At 42.8% G+C, this 20,272-nt stretch overlaps 2 protein-coding genes across 4 annotated transcripts in view; one reads left to right on the forward strand and one right to left on the reverse strand.

Annotated features, from left to right (window-relative positions):
* klhl29 (kelch like family member 29) overlaps window positions 1-11,775 on the forward strand; it is a 287,833-nt gene extending 276,058 nt beyond the window's left edge. For all 3 annotated transcript variants that reach the window (XM_032584680.1, XM_032584681.1, XM_032584683.1), the window contains 2 exons: window positions 7,441-7,585; window positions 10,370-11,775. In XM_032584680.1, coding sequence (XP_032440571.1) covers window positions 7,441-7,585; window positions 10,370-10,553 — 329 coding nt within the window. In that variant the 3' untranslated portion in view covers window positions 10,554-11,775. The remainder of the gene's footprint in view (window positions 1-7,440; window positions 7,586-10,369) is intronic.
* A 1,352-nt stretch (window positions 11,776-13,127) lies between these two features.
* atad2b (ATPase family AAA domain containing 2B) overlaps window positions 13,128-20,272 on the reverse strand; it is an 86,274-nt gene continuing 79,129 nt past the window's right edge. Inside the window, exon 28 of the mRNA XM_032584679.1 lies at window positions 13,128-16,417. Within this exon, the coding sequence (XP_032440570.1) occupies window positions 16,376-16,417 (42 nt within the window). The 3' untranslated portion in view covers window positions 13,128-16,375. The remainder of the gene's footprint in view (window positions 16,418-20,272) is intronic.

Consider the following 20,272-nt stretch of genomic DNA (forward strand, 5'->3'; position numbering starts at 1 on the left):
AAATCATGATGATGGAGTTGACTTTGATTACATGCAAACGTAACAATTTTTACTTCTTACTTGAAACCTTATTGAGCAATTACTGACAACGGTAAGTGGCTTGGTTAAATCCACCTCGGTCCAATCACAGCGTCAGGAGATCAGGATGTACGTTCATTGAAAAAAGGAAGGATGCCCTGTTTCAGTGTTACGAATTTGGATGTAATAAAACTGATCCGGTCTATACCTGCTTGGCCATTTATTTTTATCTCTTCCCTCTAGTGCGATCCAACACCGTCACTGAGCAAAAAAAAAAAAAAAAAGCTACGAGTGACTAAACAAAGCCCACACTATGACTGAGCATCTTGTATTGTAGCACCCCTTACCTGAAGTGGCTGTTTTCTGCTTGACTTTGAGTTTATTGTTGTGGAGGTACCCAGATTATTTGACTGCAAAATATGCTTCATTCATAAATTAATGAGTTTTTGAACATATATATATATATATATTTTTTTTTTAATATCCAAATGGGGGAGCTTTTCTTTGCTCCCCCATTTGTCCCTCTGCTACCATTCTTGACAGTAGGTAGGAGATGTTTTATTTACTTTGGTCAAACAAACTTTCATCTTATCTGTCCAAACGACGCCGTTCCAGAAGCGCTGTGGTTTATTCAGACGCATCTTTGCGTTCCATTAAGTTCCTTTTAGAGAGAAAAGGAACTCTCTGCAGCCTTTCCAAGCAGGACATACTTTTCTACTTTTAGTGTCAGGAATTTTAAAATTTAACGTCCTACAGAGAGAGCTATAGGGGTCTAAGCTGTCCCTCTTCGGGGTTTTTTTCCCCCCCTTTAGGACCGAGAGACTACCCGGTAATCTCTCCCGGGTAGATTACCAGCTATACTAAATGTTTTCAACTTGAAAATAATGCAATTGTTTGGAAAAATGCCTTACATCTCTTCCCAGATTGATGGGCAACACCAATTGCTTCTCTGAGGAGATTGCTGATGTCTCGCCTAGTAAAACTTGCATTGTTGCTCACATCTGTTTGCTCCAGTCCAACAGTGGTATGAATACCAACAGAATCTCAGGATATTTAGAAATAAAAAAAAATGTGTCCCATATTTAAGAAAAGGTCGTAGATTGTGTTTCGCAAATGAAACAAAGTACGCCAACATTCATTATAGCACTAAGAAATATAAGTAGTCAAGGGGATGGAACACATTCAGAAGACAATTCAATGCAAGTTGTGTGTATGTACTTTAACGGAGTGTTACAAAATACAAAACTCAACCATTTTGGTGAATGTAAACTCCTCAGATTTGCAGCTGTGCCTTCCTACTTTAGCCGATGTGACCCCTTCAGTGTTTACCTCTGCTGACAGACAGGTCTCATCGACCTGTCGACTCCAGGGACCCGAGAGTGGAAGCGCCACACCCTGGCCGCTCTATCGGGAAATTGACAACAGAACAATTACTCCCGCAAATGACGTAGAAGCCGAATGAGCGCGGCTATAGAGGGGGCCTTTGTGGATGGCTGTGAGGAGAGGGCTTCTGGGGGGGGGGGGAGGAAAGTAACAGACTGAGAGGAGGTAGGGAAGGTGGAGTGTTTCCATAGCTACCTAATTGGACATGTCCCCATCATATTGAATTAAAGTACATCATCCTCTTTCGGCTATTTTGGCCCAGTCATTTCAAAGGCTGCTTTTCTTCTTCCCACACCACATAAAAAGGACATTGTGAGCAAAAAATGTTGTTTTTGCTGCTCCAATTACCTTGTTGTAATCTTATCTAAGCTTAAGGCAGCAGTGGACTGAAGCTTCTTTGTCCTCTTTGTGCTTCCCAAAAAAAAAAAAAGACAAAAAAATAAAAACAGGAGTGGGCACTCATCCGGCTATTCAGAGTTTAGTCGAAGGAAAATGCCGTATTTATTCTGTGGTCGTGTCCCTGACTGCACATTTCCATGACGGTATGAATGGGATGACGACTGCTGTTTGGGGAAACTTTATCAGCAAGTTGAGTCTTGTCTACATCTGTATTGGTTTGACTGTGTAACCTGTGATATAGTTATGCGTGCGCTATCGCTGCGATAGGGTTCCAGGTTCACAGACTCAGATAATCCTTTGTGACGGTGCGGGAGTGAGATAGGGCAGGATGTAAGAGACGTAGTTCTATCTAATTATTTGTTTAGACAGCGGTAACAAAATTCACATTTGCCATGTGAGTTTGTGTGGCGTCCTTGACCTGAGCCCGAGGGGCACGGGGGGGGGTTTCGTTCAGGCTTTGATGACGGGTTTATGTTTTATGCGGATGCGTCAGCCTGTGTTACCCCGCAGGCGCAACTGTATTTCTATCACCGCTGGAGTGCGAAAATCTTCTTCTTCTTTTGTCTTGTTTTCTTGACTTTTATTTTATTCAGATTTTCTGATGTAGAACGCAGTCGGCGGTGGGGCTGGGTTTTCCCATCTGAAACGCAGCGAACCCAGACAAAGAAATCGCCAATGCTGCCTTACTCACTGCTCAAGTATTGATTTGATCACAACATTTTGGCCCATCCAGCCCTTCATCGCATGTATGAGCAACATTGCACTTCCATATATAATCAGATTTTCCTCTCTCATAAAAGAAGGCTGTGCACTTTTCCGCCTGCTTGCTTCAGGAGAACAGCTCCTCTTTTTTTTTCTTCTTTTTTGCACTGAAGGCCAAGAGATAAGAACAAAAGCAAAGAGGTGCAGGGATGTTGAACTCCAGCCGCAGTCCTCTAAGGTCTGCCTCGCCAGATAACCTGCCTGTTCCTCCTCCAAGTGCTCAGACTCGCTGCTCGCTGGTTAGGCCAAGTCAGAGAGGCGCGAAGCGGTGGTGGGAGCTTTCATTCAGGGGGAAAAGAGGGAGAGAGAGAGAATGAGAGAGCGAGAGGTTTTTCCTTTGAGAGCATCCTGTTATTATTCTGCCTCGGGCGCAGAGCAGTGAGAAATGAGCGTTCTGTGTTTATGGGACCGAACACAAAACACCGCGTACAGCCGTCCACGCCGGCACACACGTGTGCCTCTCAAAGACGGGCATGTCAGTGAGTGGAAGCAAGGCAGAGGGAGGAGAATAAAAACGTCAGGCAGAACGTGAGGACGACCAATCAATGACGACTTGTTTCTCAAGGGTGGAAATTGAAGCTGGCGCTCGGGATTGTCGCGCCGTTCGGTTTAGATTGCGTTTCGCAGTATGGAAACGTCTGCGGCAACTTTACGGTATGTGACGTTTTTCCAAACGTGACTGGCGGATGCAGCTCTGTCGGCCCGCTGCTTTGACACGCGCTGGCAACACCTGGGCGAACGGGGACAGATGGAGCACCTTCTTAGTTTTCTTCCCAAAGCTATCTTTAAGTTGACTTCGCTGAAGCACTCTGCTTTAATAGCACCATCAACATACCGTGCCCTTCATTCTATAATCGAAAATTGATTCCGTTTATTTCCCTCCCATCAGTCTATATGCGGCTCCTCACAATGGCAAAGTGCGTCGACTCCTCTGCACATCCTTTACTTTGCTGCAGCGATGGCCTTGTATCTTTTTTTAATGACTCTGTATAGGCTTCGCACAACTTTAGCTCGGAGTCATCTGCCATTCTTCTGAAACTCTGAAGCTCAGTCTGGCAGGAGATTGTCACCGCTCAGCCTCTTTCACAGGGAGCTTCACAGAGTTCAGGCCTGGACTTTCAAGGTGTCGCGTTAAAACTTTTCTACCTCCCCCAGCAGCTGCTCTATTTCTCCTTTTATAGTGAAGGAGATAAGAAAAAAAGAAAACAATCCCTGCTTCAATGTTTCTGAAACTTTTTCTTTGAAATCCTTCATTCTGACAGACATTTAAAACCGTTGTACTGCAGGACCTTGGAACAACTACGTTTATTTAGAAAAGTGTTTAATTTTCACCCGGAAGTTAAAATTTTTAAGGCTGCATTCACACCAGCCCTGGTTAGTCCACTTCAATCAAACTTCATTTGCCTAGAAGGTCCGGTTCATTTGGGGTGGTATGAACGCGCAATCAAACTCTGATACGAATCAAAGAAGTGAACTCTGGTCCACCTACTAACCTAAATCTCGGCTCAGTTGAAGTGTGATTCAAATGCATATGTGGATGCAAGTGGGCCGCAGACTGCTCCAAAAGCAGGAAACGAACTGTAGCGCAGGGCATTCTGGGTAAATAAAACCAAAACGAGCATGCGAGTCTAGCGCCAGCAGTAGAAATGGGTCTCCAACTGCTAAAATCTGACCCAACTCCATTTTTGTTTAGATTTTGTGAAGGAGAAAGTTGCACTCATGTCTTCTGAGGTTTTCTTCAGCGTTTCTTGGTGCAGCGCCATCACAGGCGAGGAGGGGATGAATCCGTTTTTCAATTAGTTTGGATTGTTTGACACGGTGAGTGTGAAAGTGAACCACACCAGCTGAAAATGCAACACATGTTGCAAATTCAATCCCCAATTAAACCAAGTCTAGCGGACTATCAGGTGTGAGAACACCTGAAATTTGTTTTTGTCCGAGTCTCCTAGAAAAGTTGGAAATCAGCGTTGGAAATCAATTATGCCTTGTCCAATGGACATGCACTGTTTTTTAAAAATATATTTATAATGCATAAAAGAGAAAATGGTGCTAGAAGTCCTCTAATAGCAGTCATTTTGAGTTCGGCAGAAAATTATAGCAACACAGGATTATCCTCATTTATGCATCAAAGGATATGAAAAGCAGAATCGTGGGTGCTGCTGATTGATGTGTTCACAGAACAAAAATGATGAAGTTCTTGCAAGCATCAGTAAACTTTGATCTGAGTAACTGGAGAGGCAGCCCAACTACCACCAGTGGTAATATGGCCCTGGTCCATTTCCTTTCAGGCACTTTAAAGGCTCTGAATTGTTATTGTGTTTTTGCCCAGATCTGTTTTTGACAGCCCCATTGCACAGTCCAACTTGTCACGGTTTTTCTCTCACTGACTCAATCAGTGAGCCCAGATGGACGGCAGTCAAGCTGGAGAAGCTGAGCATGAGAAAAAAATTAAGGTCGGATCCACCAACTATTAGACACGACTCTCTCGGTACATAAAGACGTCTCAGAGAGGAGAAGGAAGGACTTTCTAACCAGGTTATTCAACCGTCTTAAATATTGATGGAGTGGCTAAATAAAAGAAAAGCGCAGGGTACAAATTTTCAAAAATGGGATGTGCACTTATGCAGTTACACCAGAGATATACGCTCGATAATCCATACCATGAATCTAGCTTTATGATCGGTGAGCTTGTGCATTAAGGCTGGTGAGGTCTTAATGGGTCACCTGGGTTTAAAGTGGATGGCATCAGGAATTATATTTTTGTTGTGCACAAGAAAGTGAAAAAAAAAAGTGACTTCTGGATGGAGCGGCAGGAGATGTAGGAGGTGAGCTGTGATAGAACTACGGCTGCTAGAGGGAATTTGAAGGTCAACCAGATGGGAGTCAGAGACGGTATCTGGGTAAAGATGTTGTTTTTTTTCAAGAGTTACCAAAATGAACAAAATTATAAAGGGGTACGCTAGAGGATCAGCTTGGGTTTGAGGGATTTAGGCTTGGAAGCCAAGACTGAGATGGCGTATGTACTGCATGTGAAAAATTACAGCAAGTCCTCACCTTTCATTGGGAATCATTACAATAAACATGGTCAGCATTGGCATTTTTTGTCAAAACCAACTTGAGATCAATAGAAAAATATTCATAGGTACTCTTGTGAAGTGAAGCCAAGAGCGAACGTTTTCTGCATGTGCTTTCCTGACGGTTTTTTCAAGATAACAAGTTAATCTTGAGCAAACAAAGTTGGTTTTCTTTAGATTGGTGTGTGTGTGTGTGTTAAACCAGATTCCAGCCTTCAAATGCATGCTGGCATAAATCTGGCTGTTCTTTAGAGAACATTGGGAAAAAGCCCCAAGAAGACCCACTTGACATTTACCTTCAGGCCACCATGTGGAAGTCGGGGTAGGCGCTTAGAAGAAGGTGCTCTGGTCAGATGAGGCCATGGAATTCTGAATCTATGAATTTTACACATAAGAAGCTGGAGTGTGACAGCTTACCTGTCGAATCAAAACCCAGGCAACCGCTTGAGTAAAAGCTGGTTTGTAACAGCAGGCGACATTCAAAACTGGACTAAAACCATTTGAAATAGGGCCAAGTGCTCGGCAGGCAGCCATGATGTTCATAATATGCAAGTGGATGAATCACTTTTAACTTTTCAAACTTTTTCTTCACCGCCTTAGTGAGGTGATTTCTGGCTTTAAGTGGAATATCAGGATAATCATGCTTCCTTTTGAGTGATTAATTAATTATATATAATAGCTACAACAGCAGTAACTTTTTTAAAGCTCGCTACCTGCTCAAGATGTTGGTTTGTCTAGAAGCCTGAAGACGTCCACTAAACTGAGATTGTTTGCACATCGGCAGCATGACTGCACGATCTCCGTGTGAGCGTGATAGCAAAGTGTAATTAGTATTTTGTCAGAGCCTCCCGTGCAGTAATGAGAGGAGCAGCAGAGGTCCCTCTGACCTCTTGATCTGACCTGTTAATTAAACATGTCAGACTGCTCTGAGCTGCAAAAAAAAACAACAAAAAAAAAAAAACAGAGGCTGCTCCCGCTTCCTGCGCTGCCGTTATTGAGACCCAACTTGTCCCGCTGTCTGTTTTCGAAGAGGGATGTCAATCCGTTGTGGCGGAGCGTGCGAGGACGACGGCCAAAACGTCTGTGCATTATTCATGCTGCCTGTAAATCGGCCAGCCGGAGGAGCTTCTCCGAGTTTGAAACGCTCCTTCCTCCATCTCTCTCTCCAGCGCCGAGGAATTCCAGGTTTCCAGCGGCGTCGTTGGGCTCAGACCACCGTTTCGTTTTGTCCCGACCCCCCCATCATCTATAACACCACAGCAGGCTGCTTTCATGTTTGTTATTCTCATGTGCTGTATACTGAGGAATACAATATCTCCTTTATCCCACCTGTTCACTCATGTATTGCCAATACATATGCTTTTTTTTTTTCTTTCTTTTTTTTCCTATATAAATCTGAGAAAGTGCCAGTGGGTCTAATGCAATTCTGAATTATTGGGACTTGGCTAACTCTGCTATATTGCCTCCGAGCCCAAACAGATTTTGAAGCAGAACCCAATAAAGCCTCGGTGATTCATAGACTGCATTTATTCTCCTGTCTAGGTATCCATTATGTTTTAAAGCAATCTTGAGAGGGGTGTATCTTTGGAAGTGATAAGGTGAATGTTGATGATGATTGTTTTTCTCATTCAGCAAAGGTGGAATAAAAAAACAAATTGAGGCCATTAAACTTAATGGAAATGTCTGCTGGGTGAGAGAATGACATCCAAACAAAAGCTCTGTGTTTTCTCTCTCTCTCAAAAAAGAAAAATAATCCCCTCTTCTTCCTTTTCTCTCTTGTGTTTGCCTCCTCGCATGTCTTTAGATAACAAATACGCCCCTGCGGTGAGTCTAAATGGTTTTATATTCATTCTGGGAGGGGCCTACGCTCGAGCCACCACTATCTACGACCCGGACAAAGGCAACATCAAGGCCGGACCCAACATGAATCACTCTCGGCAGTTCTGCAGGTAAGAGATAATTAATGTAGTGGGCGCCAGATGTGAAAAGGGGAGTGTGGAGGAAATCCCCAGTGTTGGGAAGTGTGAAGGTTCCTTTAAAAGCTCTCACAGCAGCTCTGACCCGGGCGACGCTTCAGAAGCCCACTCTGACACGACTGCAGAACTCTGGGCTCATTAGCAATCCGTCAGTCTTTGCGTTGGCACGCCGGTAAAAAGGGGGGATGAAGGGGGTTTGGGGAAAATGTACTCAGGCCATTTAATTAAAACGTGAACAAAAAGCCTGCTGTGGGCCGACTGTGTTTTCAGAGCGATGCAGTTCGGCGGCAAAACTTCGCCCTTGGTGGGGAACAAAGAAAGAAAAAAAAATCTAATCCGCAGGCTTGATGTTTATATATTTATTTTAGATTTGCTTGAATGGTAATGCTGCTGAAAGAAAACAGACTTTTTTTTTTTGAGTGAATCAGTTCTTCAGACTTTGACCATTTGGGTTTTATTTGTAGCATCAAAAAGCTTTTTCTTAGTTGTCTTCAAACTCCACAGAAACAGTCGGGACACCCTGCACCTCTGGACATGTAGGAGTGGAAATATTTTGTGTTCTTAAAGAGGAGAAAAATCGACTTTCCCCTCCATTTATGAGCACATAATAGTGTAATAAATGAAAATGAACAGCAACGGGATCACACCCTAATATCCTCGTCAAGCCGAGTCACTCAGACGTGCAGTTTTACCAAATAATAATCTCACTTTTTAGGTTTTTTTTTAGTTTGTTTTGTTTTTCTTTTTTGTAAACATTGACAGGGGGGGGGGGGGGGGATGAAATGCATTTGGGAGGCAATTAAAGACTGTGATCTTATGGGCAGAATGTGCAACATAAATCATGTTGTCAGAGTTATTGATAAGCTGTAGCAGCACACGGCAGGCAGCTGGTTCTGCTACATTTAACCAAGTCTGACACAACCGGGGAGGAGAAGGAGGCGAAAACAACAAACTCGCTGTTGTGGGAGTGAGGGGGAAATCAGCCTGGCAGGTCACCATGCAGGACAGCGGCACCCCTCCGCCCTGTGCCTTCTCTCCGCTGGATCAACTGAGCAGATTCAGCCCCTCTGTAATAATCTTCCTGCGTCCTGGCAGCTCGGTGGATTCCTGCTCGTCGTGTTTTTTCTTTTCTTTTTTTTTTTTTTAGCATGCACCTTATGTAAATAGAGATCGTTCCAAAGCCCGATAGGAGTACAAAGCTCTAATCAGCTTACAGCCCAAGTTTTAATCCTTTCCACACACAAACTCCTGCTTCAGTTTCTCGTATCAAATGGAGCACATTTGTACAGATATTTGCCTCTTTTTTTTCCTTCTTTTCATTCTGGTGCCCTAAAGAGGCAGTGTGATTTTTGCTTTTGTTTCCTGCACTGGGGCTGCTTGCTGTTGTCAGATGATTGCAGGCACAGCCGCCAGCATCCACAATCAACACGTTTGCGTAGACGAGTGTCTCCGTTTATCAGACGATCGGCTACATGAGCTGCGTTCCTGCTGCCAGGACTCTGCCAGGCCGTCTCGTTTCAAAGCCTCACATAAAGCTACTTATAGACACTGATGACCTCTAATCGCTGCTGTTTTGCCCCGAAAACCTGCTGGCTTTAAAAAAAAATAAAGACAGAAAGTTGGATAAACGTTTGCAGGAACAAACAGGAAGTTAGGTAACGGCGGTTTCCACATCTCGGTGACAGGAGCAGACCTTTCTGAGCCTGCTATGAACAGAGACGAACAAAGCAGCTTGTTTTCACTTAGCAACCCCCGAGGACGACCGGCGTTCACCGATTCTGAGCAAAATTTATTGGCTTTTTTTCTTCTGTTAGTTGAATGTCACCTCTGCACCCGAGTTCATGCATTCAGCTTAAAGTTTTTAACTTCACACAGAAGCAGATAAAAGAAAAAGATTGGAAAGAAGGTCAGACAGACATAAAAATCTAACTTTATGCTCTCTACAACAGTCTGACATTTCAAATGTGATGTTTTTACGTTCATGAAATATTTACATTGGCTTTTAAATCAGCTCCAATATGGAAATCTTACATTATAAAATGTAGTCCAAATAAACTGCCAGAACCTTTTCCAGGAAACCTGGCTGGTTTTCCAGGGCCGCGCTTTAATCACGCGCTTTAATTTGCAATGCTGGAACTGAGGCTAAATAAATTCAAAATTTACTTTATTAATCCCAAAGGGAAAGTAGGTTGTTCTTACGGTTATTACTTTAGAGGTTATTTCATGCTTGTTAATGTTGATGGCTTTGGGCAGGAAGGATCTCCTGTAGCAGTCAGTAGTACAATGATTCTGAAGAAGCCTCTGACTGAAGACACTGTTTTATGATGCGTATGTGATTGACACACGGACAGCAATATTTCTAAAACAAGTTGGCACAGTTACTCCCTTTTAGATGACTCAGTTAATTTTAGGGTTGTTTTCTAGGGATGAATCAATGAGAATTTGGGCCGATATATAATATCGGTTATCGCTCATATCGGAAAACCTTTCCACACCTTAAGAAAACACAACCCCGCTTCACCACTGCTTCAAGTTAAAATCCCCACAATCCTTTGCTGCATCATGACCCTCCTCCCCTCCCAGAAACAAATCGCAAGAAAATGAAAATAAATATCGGTTTTTAGTATCAGTCCAGTTTTATTCATAGTACCGATGCCGATATATTCTGCAGCAATACATTTTTTTATTTTTTTTTAGCATGAACCAATCAGAACGCAAACCACTCTGATGTTTGACTATTGTCTCCCTGCTTCGCAGTGCCGTCGTCCTGGACGGTAAAATCTACGCCACAGGAGGCATCGTGAGCAGCGAGGGTCCCGCCCTCGGCAACATGGAGACGTTCGACCCTTGCACCAACGCGTGGACGCTCCTGCAGTCGCTGCCCTGCCCGCTCTTCAGACACGGCTGCGTGGTCATCAAGAAGTACATCCAGAGCGGCTGACGGTAGCGCACCGGGTCGCAGCCAAACCACCAGCCGAACGATGCGCGATGACGGCAGCTCAGAGCCGGGTCTGTCGACCGTTTGGTCGGTTTGCATCGATCCGCACGGCTAACCCTGCAAACTCACACCCGCCCCCCCCTTCTCTCGTGAAACAAAACCCTGTGCAGAATGTACCACATGCTACTTAGCCATGCCAGGTGACGATGCCTAACCTCGAGTGCTGTACGTGTCATGGTAGTAGTTCATCCTCTCATCCAACAGGCACAGGGACCTTCTTAGTAACTTAACGGTTTGTTTAAGTGGAGTTGTCTGGGTTTGGGGTTTTTTTTCAGTTGCGTCTCTGCCAGATCGTTGTGAATTCTCCACTTTCCCCTCGCCTCTGACCCACTCTGAGCTCAGTGAAAGCCATCACCGGTCCATGCTTTTTGTCATTTTCATTAAATTCCGTTCGCCACGTCTGGGCTCCATAAGACGGCTCTGACATTTACACGGCGAGGAGGAAGCACGACGGAGTCGAGCGGGGCCGCTTTCCTCGTCATCTGCGGGTCGGAGGGGGTTCCTTCTCGTCGCCGTGTCAGGAAGCAAGGTCCTTGTATGGGGATTTACGAGGTAGTTCCAGAACCAGACTGTGAACCCTCCGTGACCCAGTTTTTGTTGGGGTTTTTTGTTTCGTTTTATATTTTTGACGAATAGTTAAACACAGAAGATGGTCGAATCTGGGTCACATAGGGTTCACCGCTGAGATTTCAAGATTCGTGTTGGAGTTGCACAACAAGAGGGAAATCGTGGGAGCTTTCCTCTACCTTTACTTTCTGGGACAAAGATTACATTACAGCAGCGAGGAGGAATTTCTCTTTCTGTCGCCGTCTGATCTGATACTGAAGGTGGAGGAGAAAAATAAAGCACAATATTCACCTGTGACTGTTATCATAGATGTTATCTGTTGATTCATGGGTTCTCATCTTCCATCAGCCCCCACCCTATGTTCTGATTTATACAGTGTGTTTCATTGCAGCCCACACATGATGGTGGGTTGATATTCTGTAAATACAGGAAGGAAATATGTATATTTTACAACCTGAAAGCAATTCTGTATAAATGTTTTTAGAAAAACAAGAAAAAAAAAGACTATTAGGATGGATTCAACATATGTCTGTAAATCTGTACCCAGAAAGGAGAAGCTAACAATTGTTACTATTAAACCCTAATACATATACAAGAACGTGGGTATATTGTCAAGTTTGTTTCTGTGAACAGCATGTGTTAAACTTGAGGCCCTGGGGCCAAATTTGGCCCCGTAGACTCCAAATTACATCAAGTCCCTCCACTTTTTGCAAACCTACGAAATCACAATTTCTTTTTCCTCAAAACTGGCCAAAAACATTGCGTTTAAAAAAAAAATCATTTCTCTTTTTAATTTTATTTGCACCTTTATTCAAGTATATCAACAGCAGTTTATTGAGAAATACAGTAAATTTCAAATATAACTTACACTAAAGTAACATTGTGAACAGGTGTTCAAGATACACAAAGGAACAGAACCGACCGAGCTACAAAACGTTCTAACAGAACCGTGGAACAAAAAAAGGAGGGGGGGCGGGGGGGGTACAAAACAATTTAGGGATACAACAAACTATTTTCCTTCTCCATACTGGACCAAACAGTCTCTTCTACCAGACAAAAATTGGTTTGTTAGTCCAAACTGGCTACAATTTATAAGGAAGGAAGGAAGATCACAATGTATGACATTTAACAACCCAGATTTTTATGTCCAAATGTAAAATTTAAACCCATAAAAAAAAAAAAAAAAAAACGACTTTTGGCAGAAACGAAGTGATCAACATGACAAAAAAAAAAAGGATCAGTCTGGTCAGGGTTTTTTTTTTTTTCCCCCCCACTGTGATGCATAAAGACAGAAACTAACTTAACTGTTCTTGTGCTAGTCTCATCCAGTATGTCACAATCTGTAACCACTCAAAACATAATACAATAAATTATATATATATATATAAAAAAAAAAAAGCTGAAAGGGCATTTTGTCCGATGTTGAACCTGAGAGACCTGTAAACCCTTTAATCCCCCCCACAGACGCCAAATAAACCTGCTACACAAACGCTACAAACACGCGTAATGCTCAATGAATGTTAACTTCATGACGTACAAAAACAATTTTCATGAATATTAAGTGTAAAATATTTCCTAATAAATAGTAAGAATGAGATGAAAATCTGCAGGTTAAAAAAAAAGAAACAACAAAAAAAGACAAACAAGGCAACAGATGCGGAAAATGCTTTCGGGAGGGAAGGAGGAGGAGGAGGCGGATCGGGGAACCTGAAACTAAAGCTTTAAAATACAGTCCGTGTCATATCCTTAATGCAATCATCATCTGGCTCAAATTCAAAACATACAAACACAATCAGAGACACAAACAACTCTTGGGTTACTGCAGCAGCTGCGGTTTGGACTCGTCTGGTACCGAAGGTGATACTGCGGCGGGGATGTTGTGACAGTACTTTTTGGAGCGAGAAAAAAATCAAATAAAAATACTGTTGCGCCCAGTAAACAGATTCCGCATTTAAAATAAATTAAGCTGAGGTAGCATTGTTTTTTTTGTTTTTTTTCCCACCCTCTCCGCAGTAGTCCAAGTACTAACCTGTCATCGCCAGTTTTGCATACCGTCTTTGCTTTCGTCACCAAGAGTTAGAGGGGGAAAAAGGCAGACGTGAGCTTGAGTTAGAGCTGACCCGAGAGGTTCGAGGATTGCTTTGAGGGAAAAAAAAAAAGAAAGAAATGGAGGATAGAGGGGAGGCTTTCTCCAGTCCACACCTGCTCAGAACATCTTTAAAAAAGCATGAGAACACCGATAAACCTTTATAAAGCTCCAGTAAGCACCTTAATTTACCACAGAAAGAAGAAAACTTTTACTGCGACGGCCAGAGATGAGAATCCAGCTTCTCTAATCTGCTGATAGAAAAGAAGAAGAAGCTAAATCATGTAGCACACTGTAAGTAAAGAGGGGTGGGCACTGCCTAGAATGGCCTTGTTCATTATGAATTCCCCATGCATGCAAAAACAATCTCAATTCAAGCAAAGAAAACTCTTTTTTTTATATAAAAAGAACAAATAAAAGGTAACAAAACACATTAAAAAAAATTTTTAAAAAAAAAACAGACGGTAATGACCACCGAGTATGTTGAGTTTAAAACAGACGGCTAGCGAACAGGCGCCGTCGTGTCAGCACCATTGGAGGGAGCGGGAGAACGGTTGGCACAACAAAATCCTCGGACTCGCGCCGTTTGATTCTTGCATATAAAAGACAAACTCGTTACAGGTGGAGGCCAACCTCGGCCGGCTGGCCCCGGGGCCTGATAAGACGTGAATTCCTCGAAACGCAGGAACGAAACTTCAAGTGTCGCAGACGCATCAGGGGAGTTCCTCTGGGTCTTTTTTTTTTTAAATCCCATCTCTGTCGCTCAGGTCACAGTTAAAACTAACATGTTTTATTCAGTCTTTAGTTTATACCTTTATAGACTATCCATGGTTAAGACCCTCCACGTCTAAAACTAAACTGAATCTGTTCCATCAGGGTTTAAAATAAGGCACACACTAGGCAGTGCAACCTACAAGTCGCCTTCCTATCTGTCCTTCCAGGTCCTCAAGTCAGGGGTGTTGGTGGGTACAATCGATGGGGGGGAGGGGTATATTGGGTGGGAGTGGGCAAAGCTAAAGAGAAGGGAAACATATGGGTTTAAATTTGGCCTAAATATTTTGTACTTTTACATCTTAGCGTGCCTGGGAAATGAAGGTGTGATTCAATTTTGTCAACATCCTTTTGCACAAAAAGTACGTTTTAGAAACGACTACATTTTTTTGCCTTTGTTCAATAACTACATTGAAATACTTGGAATTTGTACGGTAAAAGCATTATTTAGTTTAAACCGTTTCTCACATGGCTCCCGTGTTGCAGTGCATCATGCTGTATAACTGTGACTCATCAAAACAGGCCTCAACATGTGCTTGGTCACATTGTACAAGAACATCCTCTTCAGATTAAAATCGACCAGAACCGTTTTAACTCAAGCGCAAACAGATGTGTTTCATAAACATCTTTATCAAAACAATTTAATAATTATAGATTTGATCACTTTTCCGTTTTTTTTTTTTTACAAAATATTTATACAATTCTGGCACCTTTGAACCTCTGTAGAAAAGTCAGCTGCCCTCTGCATGGGCCTCTTTAAGTTTAAAGTGCAGATTTTGGCAAATATTTTATACACCAAGTAACCAATCAGCAAATTGCTTTGTTTGGAGACAGTACATACTTCATAAAAAATGTAATTCAGAATCCAAAATGGCATTTCTACCTACACTGAAATGTTGATTTGTAATGATTTGTAATCCGAGTATTATTATTATTCGTTGCTAGCAGGTGGTGTGAGATAAGCGCCAGGAAAACTTCCTGAACCAAGAAAAGCTAAAAGGATATTGACTACAGTTCCAATAAAGCCGGCAAACTTTTACTGATAAGGTTTTTCGCAACCGGAAATATTTCTATGCAGGTAAAACTTTTGTTTGTGTGGAGCAAGAAAATATTGAGGGGTGTCGTCGTGTTGCGTTACACAATTGGAGAAAACTAAAAGCTCTATAAACAGCAGGAAAAGTAAACAGTGTCTACTCTCATCTCTTCTGATTGGTCATTTTACGCGACCACCGTCCAATCAGGATCAGCTTAAAGCGTAAACTTCAAAGGCGCACGCAGAGAGCAGCTGAGTTTTACTCATCTGATCAGTTTCACAAAACTGAATCACATATACTATCCCCCCCCAACAGCCATTTTCTTGTAGAAGGATATATAATGTAATTTGAAAGAGCAGAATATTTTAGGCCCGAAATTTGAGCCCACAGAAACATTCAAACTGTGAAGCTATTCAGGACAGGAACTATCTGCTGAAACTAAACTCATAAGGAGGTCCGTCTCCTTTATAAACCCACTAATTCAAAACCCTTGGAGGTCTCTGGGGGGGGGGGGGAATAACACTTGGCATTATAGCGGTCATCTTTCCACACCAGATGACCGCTATAATGAACAGGACATGATTGCTCCCGGTCCTGCTGTGCCAACCTCATCACCTAACCAATCTCTCTGCGAGCTTTTTGTTCGGGTGGGGGTTGGGGAGAGGGCGTTTCCCCCGCCTCTGGCTCAGATATCGAGCGGCTCAAGCGGCTGAAACGGCAGAAAGACTCGGCAGCGTAATAGCGCGGCGATAACTGGCCTGTACGGCGAGGAGTTCCTCCCCCGTTAAGGTAAAGAGGAGGGGGCTGCAACAGTGATTCAGGACGCGGTCGGTCCTCTACGACGCAGCGCTCCGCATTGACACTTTTGCTGGTGAGGGTCTCGTTAGGTTGGCGTGTGTGTGGGGGTGTGTGTGTGTGTGTACGAGCTGCCGGCTGTGTGGAGAGAAGCGTTCAGGTTGCGATGAGACGTCACCCGATTTGTTTTTTTTTAAGTGAGTTGAGAAGTTTTCCCAAGAGCAGCATGGATATTAGGATAGCACCCGAGTAGCACCAGGGTTGCCCATCACTGTGGGTGTGTGTTTTGTGTGTGGGTGTGTTTGTGTGTGTTGAATGGATGTGGATATGGCTAGGTTCCTGAGACGATAGCACCAATGAATGTCCTCATCCTCACAAATCGGGATTGATTCGTGAGTATGTGAGTGTTTTCTGTTTTTTTTTTTCATATATATATTTATTTTTTGTTGGTTTGTGAGTCTTTGTGGTCCCAGGCGGATCAGGATCTACCTGAAAAGTTTCTTCTCTCCACCTCACAGGAATGTATCAAAATGCTGGATTCTCTCCTCCATCTCCTGTGACACAAACAGAAAAACACACAAAAAGAGAAACGGAGAGAGAGAGAAACAGACACGGATCAGCACAAACCGCTTAATCTCAAGCCAACACAGCAAAATTGGATGTGTGTACAAAAGCATCTGTGCAACCGCCGTTTCAATATTACTTGGAAATTTCCCACAGCAAACAGCTTTCACCATGATAAATGATGTAAAGTGGAGTAAAGCCGTCGCTGGAGTAAGATGGGCGATTTCTCTCAGCGTGAAAACAGCAGAGTTTGACACTGACTACATCTGAGCGGAGCCAGAGGAAGAGAGATGGATGTTAGGCTGCAATAGACCATGATTAATGCCTTGAAGACGTTATGCTGCGTGTGTTCTCTAATCTGAATGGCTGATCGGCGCGCGCGTGACAGACGCCCCTACCAGATATCAATTTCAGCAAAAGTTTAAATATAAAAAAATAAAAATAAAAAAAAACCTATCAACTTTTCAGCAAAAAGCAATTTTGAGCATCTGAAGAGGGTAGACTTTTTCAGACGGGAGCCGCTCTCTATTAGAAACTTTGAAACTCCCTGTAGAAGCTGGGGAATGACTGCCAACTATAGGCGAACTCTCCAAAGGCCTGGGCTGATGAGTTTTTAATAGTCTTCATTTTCTTTTTATGTAAATAAATTCTAAGAGATCTCTGCATCCAAAATAGACAAAGGGGCTTTAGAACAACATACCCGATGATTATTGTTGTGCTTTTCCAGGGTGGAGAGATTACACAGCCAAGATCATTAAAAAAAACACACAAAAAAACACACATTGGGTGAATACAATTGAATTTTATGTATTTTCTCTAATCAACACAAAGTCAAAATTACACATACAGGCTCACATATTAACTTTAACTTGCCAAAATACAGGTAAAAGCTCCCTACCAAGTTGAATCTCAGCCACACATCCACAGGTTTTCATGTGACAGGGTGAATATTTGACCGTTTCCTTTCAGCAGGGTTTGGTAGAGCTGATATAAACTGGTCTTGTTTCCTGGCGCATATTCAGTCTTTCTGCATAACATCCACATATTTGACGGGGTTCAGGTCGGGGCGTCGGCATGGCCATTCCAGACGCTTACCGGCAGTTTGCATTTTCTATTCCAAAACTAATTTTGATAGATTTTAGAGTCATCTGTCTTGTGTTCAGATTTCAGCCAACGGATTGAAGGATTGTTGGCTAGCAGCGCCTAACCTGAACTCAAGACAATCCAGACTTGTCGTGCAACTTACCAGAACGGGCCGACCCTGTCGAATGTCGAACTCTGAAAGACCAAGCTCTTGAGAAAAACCTCGTCCGCTAGCATCCACACTTTTCTACCTCTTCTCCTGCGCTCTATTTCTACTCTATCACCTCTGACAGACTGGAGAAAAAGCATCTTCCAAATGCATAAAGATGAACATACCTGACCTCTCAGGTGTAATGTCAAGAAATCCATAAACTAGAAACTGCTAGTTCCCCGATCTCTCTGCCCACGGAAACAAAGAAGAGAATTTTCAAAAACTTTCGAGAAAACGTTTGTGGTCAGAGGGGGCAGAGATTTGCCACGGAGGAAAGGTAAATGTTCTAAGAGTCCAAGTGAGGCCTTTTAACCTAAAAACGCAGCAGGAACTGTGAAGGAAGGTGGGTGCAGCATCATGCTTAGGATCACCACCATGATGGACCAAGAACCAACTCCAAACTCTTCAACCCTCAAACTAACATGAACTTTTTAACTGGTTTTAGAAAAAGGAAAGCAGCCAAACACAAAGCTGCTAAAAGGACACTGACCTGAAGTTTATTAAACATTTATAAGCTTTGCACACCAGGAATCAGATTCACTACATGAACTACCATGTTTGTCAAAGTTTATCAAATATTTAAAACAGAATCATGCCAGAACCTTGTTAATGGTTCCAAAATGTGTTCTATGCAACTTATGACAAGGGCATCACACAAAGAACAGTCTGTGTGAACAATGCATTTTTTTTTGAATGTTTAAAAATAAATATACCTGAAACGTCGACTTGTACACTGAAAATCTTGTTTTTAGAAATCGATGACGATGTCATCATCATTCCATCATGACACAGAAGAGACCAAAGGCATCATTGAAATGAAACTTATCGAAGTAATGAATGCACGTAATCTAATAATCAGCAGTGAAAATTGTGAAATTGATTAATTTAATCACTAACATGTCATGATGTAATGTTCATCTAAAGTAAATGCTGCATTGAGCCAGATATTGGTGGTAAAGAACCAGCAGGTCTGTGTATCGAACACACAAATAGCTCCGATGGAGAACAACATGTTCCGATCAAAGCATTACCAGCATGCTGATACAACTATTCAACATTCCGATTTATTTCTGCGCTTTAGCCTGACGCTCGACATCTTGCAGAAACTTCATACTCACTTTTAGTAGCAGGTCTGCAAGTCTCGAGGACCAAAGGAACATAAATAAACTAGCTTGTTCAAAACCAACATGGAGCGTTCCCAGTGCAATAATCTCAAAAATATAAGCAGCGTATTTATTGTTTTAACTTTTATCGCACAAATTAAGCCCTCTGTACTTCTGCCTCAGCCACAGCCATCAACAGCAGGTCGCGCAGACTGTAAACGATAACGGGGCAATAAGAGGTAGAAGCGATGCGTGACTGCATGAAATATGACTTATTTAGAAAAATCTAAAAAGGCTTCAGGTCATTAAACACACCCAATGTTTTAGACACATGTATGCTTTAAGCATCTGTGATTTTTTTATCCCCCCCATTTATCACTTGTACAACCAACACCAAGATGCTAATGAGCTCCGCGCTGCTCTGCAGATCTAAAGTTTATCAGCCTTGGAGGCTTGGGACCACATGGTCTCTAAAGTCTCTATGGCTGCAACGCGTACCCCTGCGGTTGACCAGATGCAGTTACATTAGAGGACTAAATAGGGGAGCGGGCGGGGGGCTTTCGAACACGTTTCCTCAAAGTTAAGGGTTTGTGGCGCAATAAATCCCCCTGGGTCAGACGGAAGCCACTGTTAATAGGTTGGCTAAGGTCAAAGGGTGTTGAGGGAGTTCAGCAATTCACTAGCATGTTACCTGAACGTGTAGCTCTGAGGAAACTAATTCAGATTAGTTCGGGCCATTTTGCTCCTTCATACTTATATGTTTTTAGTTGTTTTGTATAAAACCGAAGACATTTGAAACCAATGAGTGGATTACAAATTGCGGCTCACTAGCGTCTGCTCGTCGTCTAACATAAAGAAATGTGGCTATCCGACTCACGTAAACATCACACCATCTGGATCAGGAACCATATCAATCAAAGCAGGGCGCACGATAAAAATCTCCAGATAATAATAGTCTACTAACAAGAAGTGACATGCCTGGTTTAAGCAGTCGATGAGTGTTTATTCTTAAAATTAATTAAACACAACAGAGCTGCTACCGAGCATCCAAATAGACCTTTACTGATTTGCAACGTCGTCAAAAGTACGAGTACGGGGCGTCTTCGGTGTGCAAAATGCAACGACGTGGAGACGTAGCTGTGAAATGGGGTACAAACCGCCGTGGGGAATAACAGAGCCGTTTATTTAGCCAATTGCTTTACGGCTCTGAACAGGATTTCGTAAAACTACACGGACATCTGCGGTGTATCTGCTGGATTTCATGCAGCCTGTCTTGGTGGAAGCATTGTTGCAGCACACATTTGTATCCGTCCCACCCTGAGACCTCCTTAACTCCGTTAACGTTCAGGTAATCAAAAACACCCTTAAATTTACATGATCCATTCAGATGTGAATCGATGGCATCTCTTTTTATGCACTGGGCTCAGCTATTCGACATTCACAGATTG

This window comes from Xiphophorus hellerii, chromosome 15 (genome assembly GCF_003331165.1).
Source record: "Xiphophorus hellerii strain 12219 chromosome 15, Xiphophorus_hellerii-4.1, whole genome shotgun sequence".
NCBI lineage: Eukaryota > Metazoa > Chordata > Actinopteri > Cyprinodontiformes > Poeciliidae > Xiphophorus > Xiphophorus hellerii.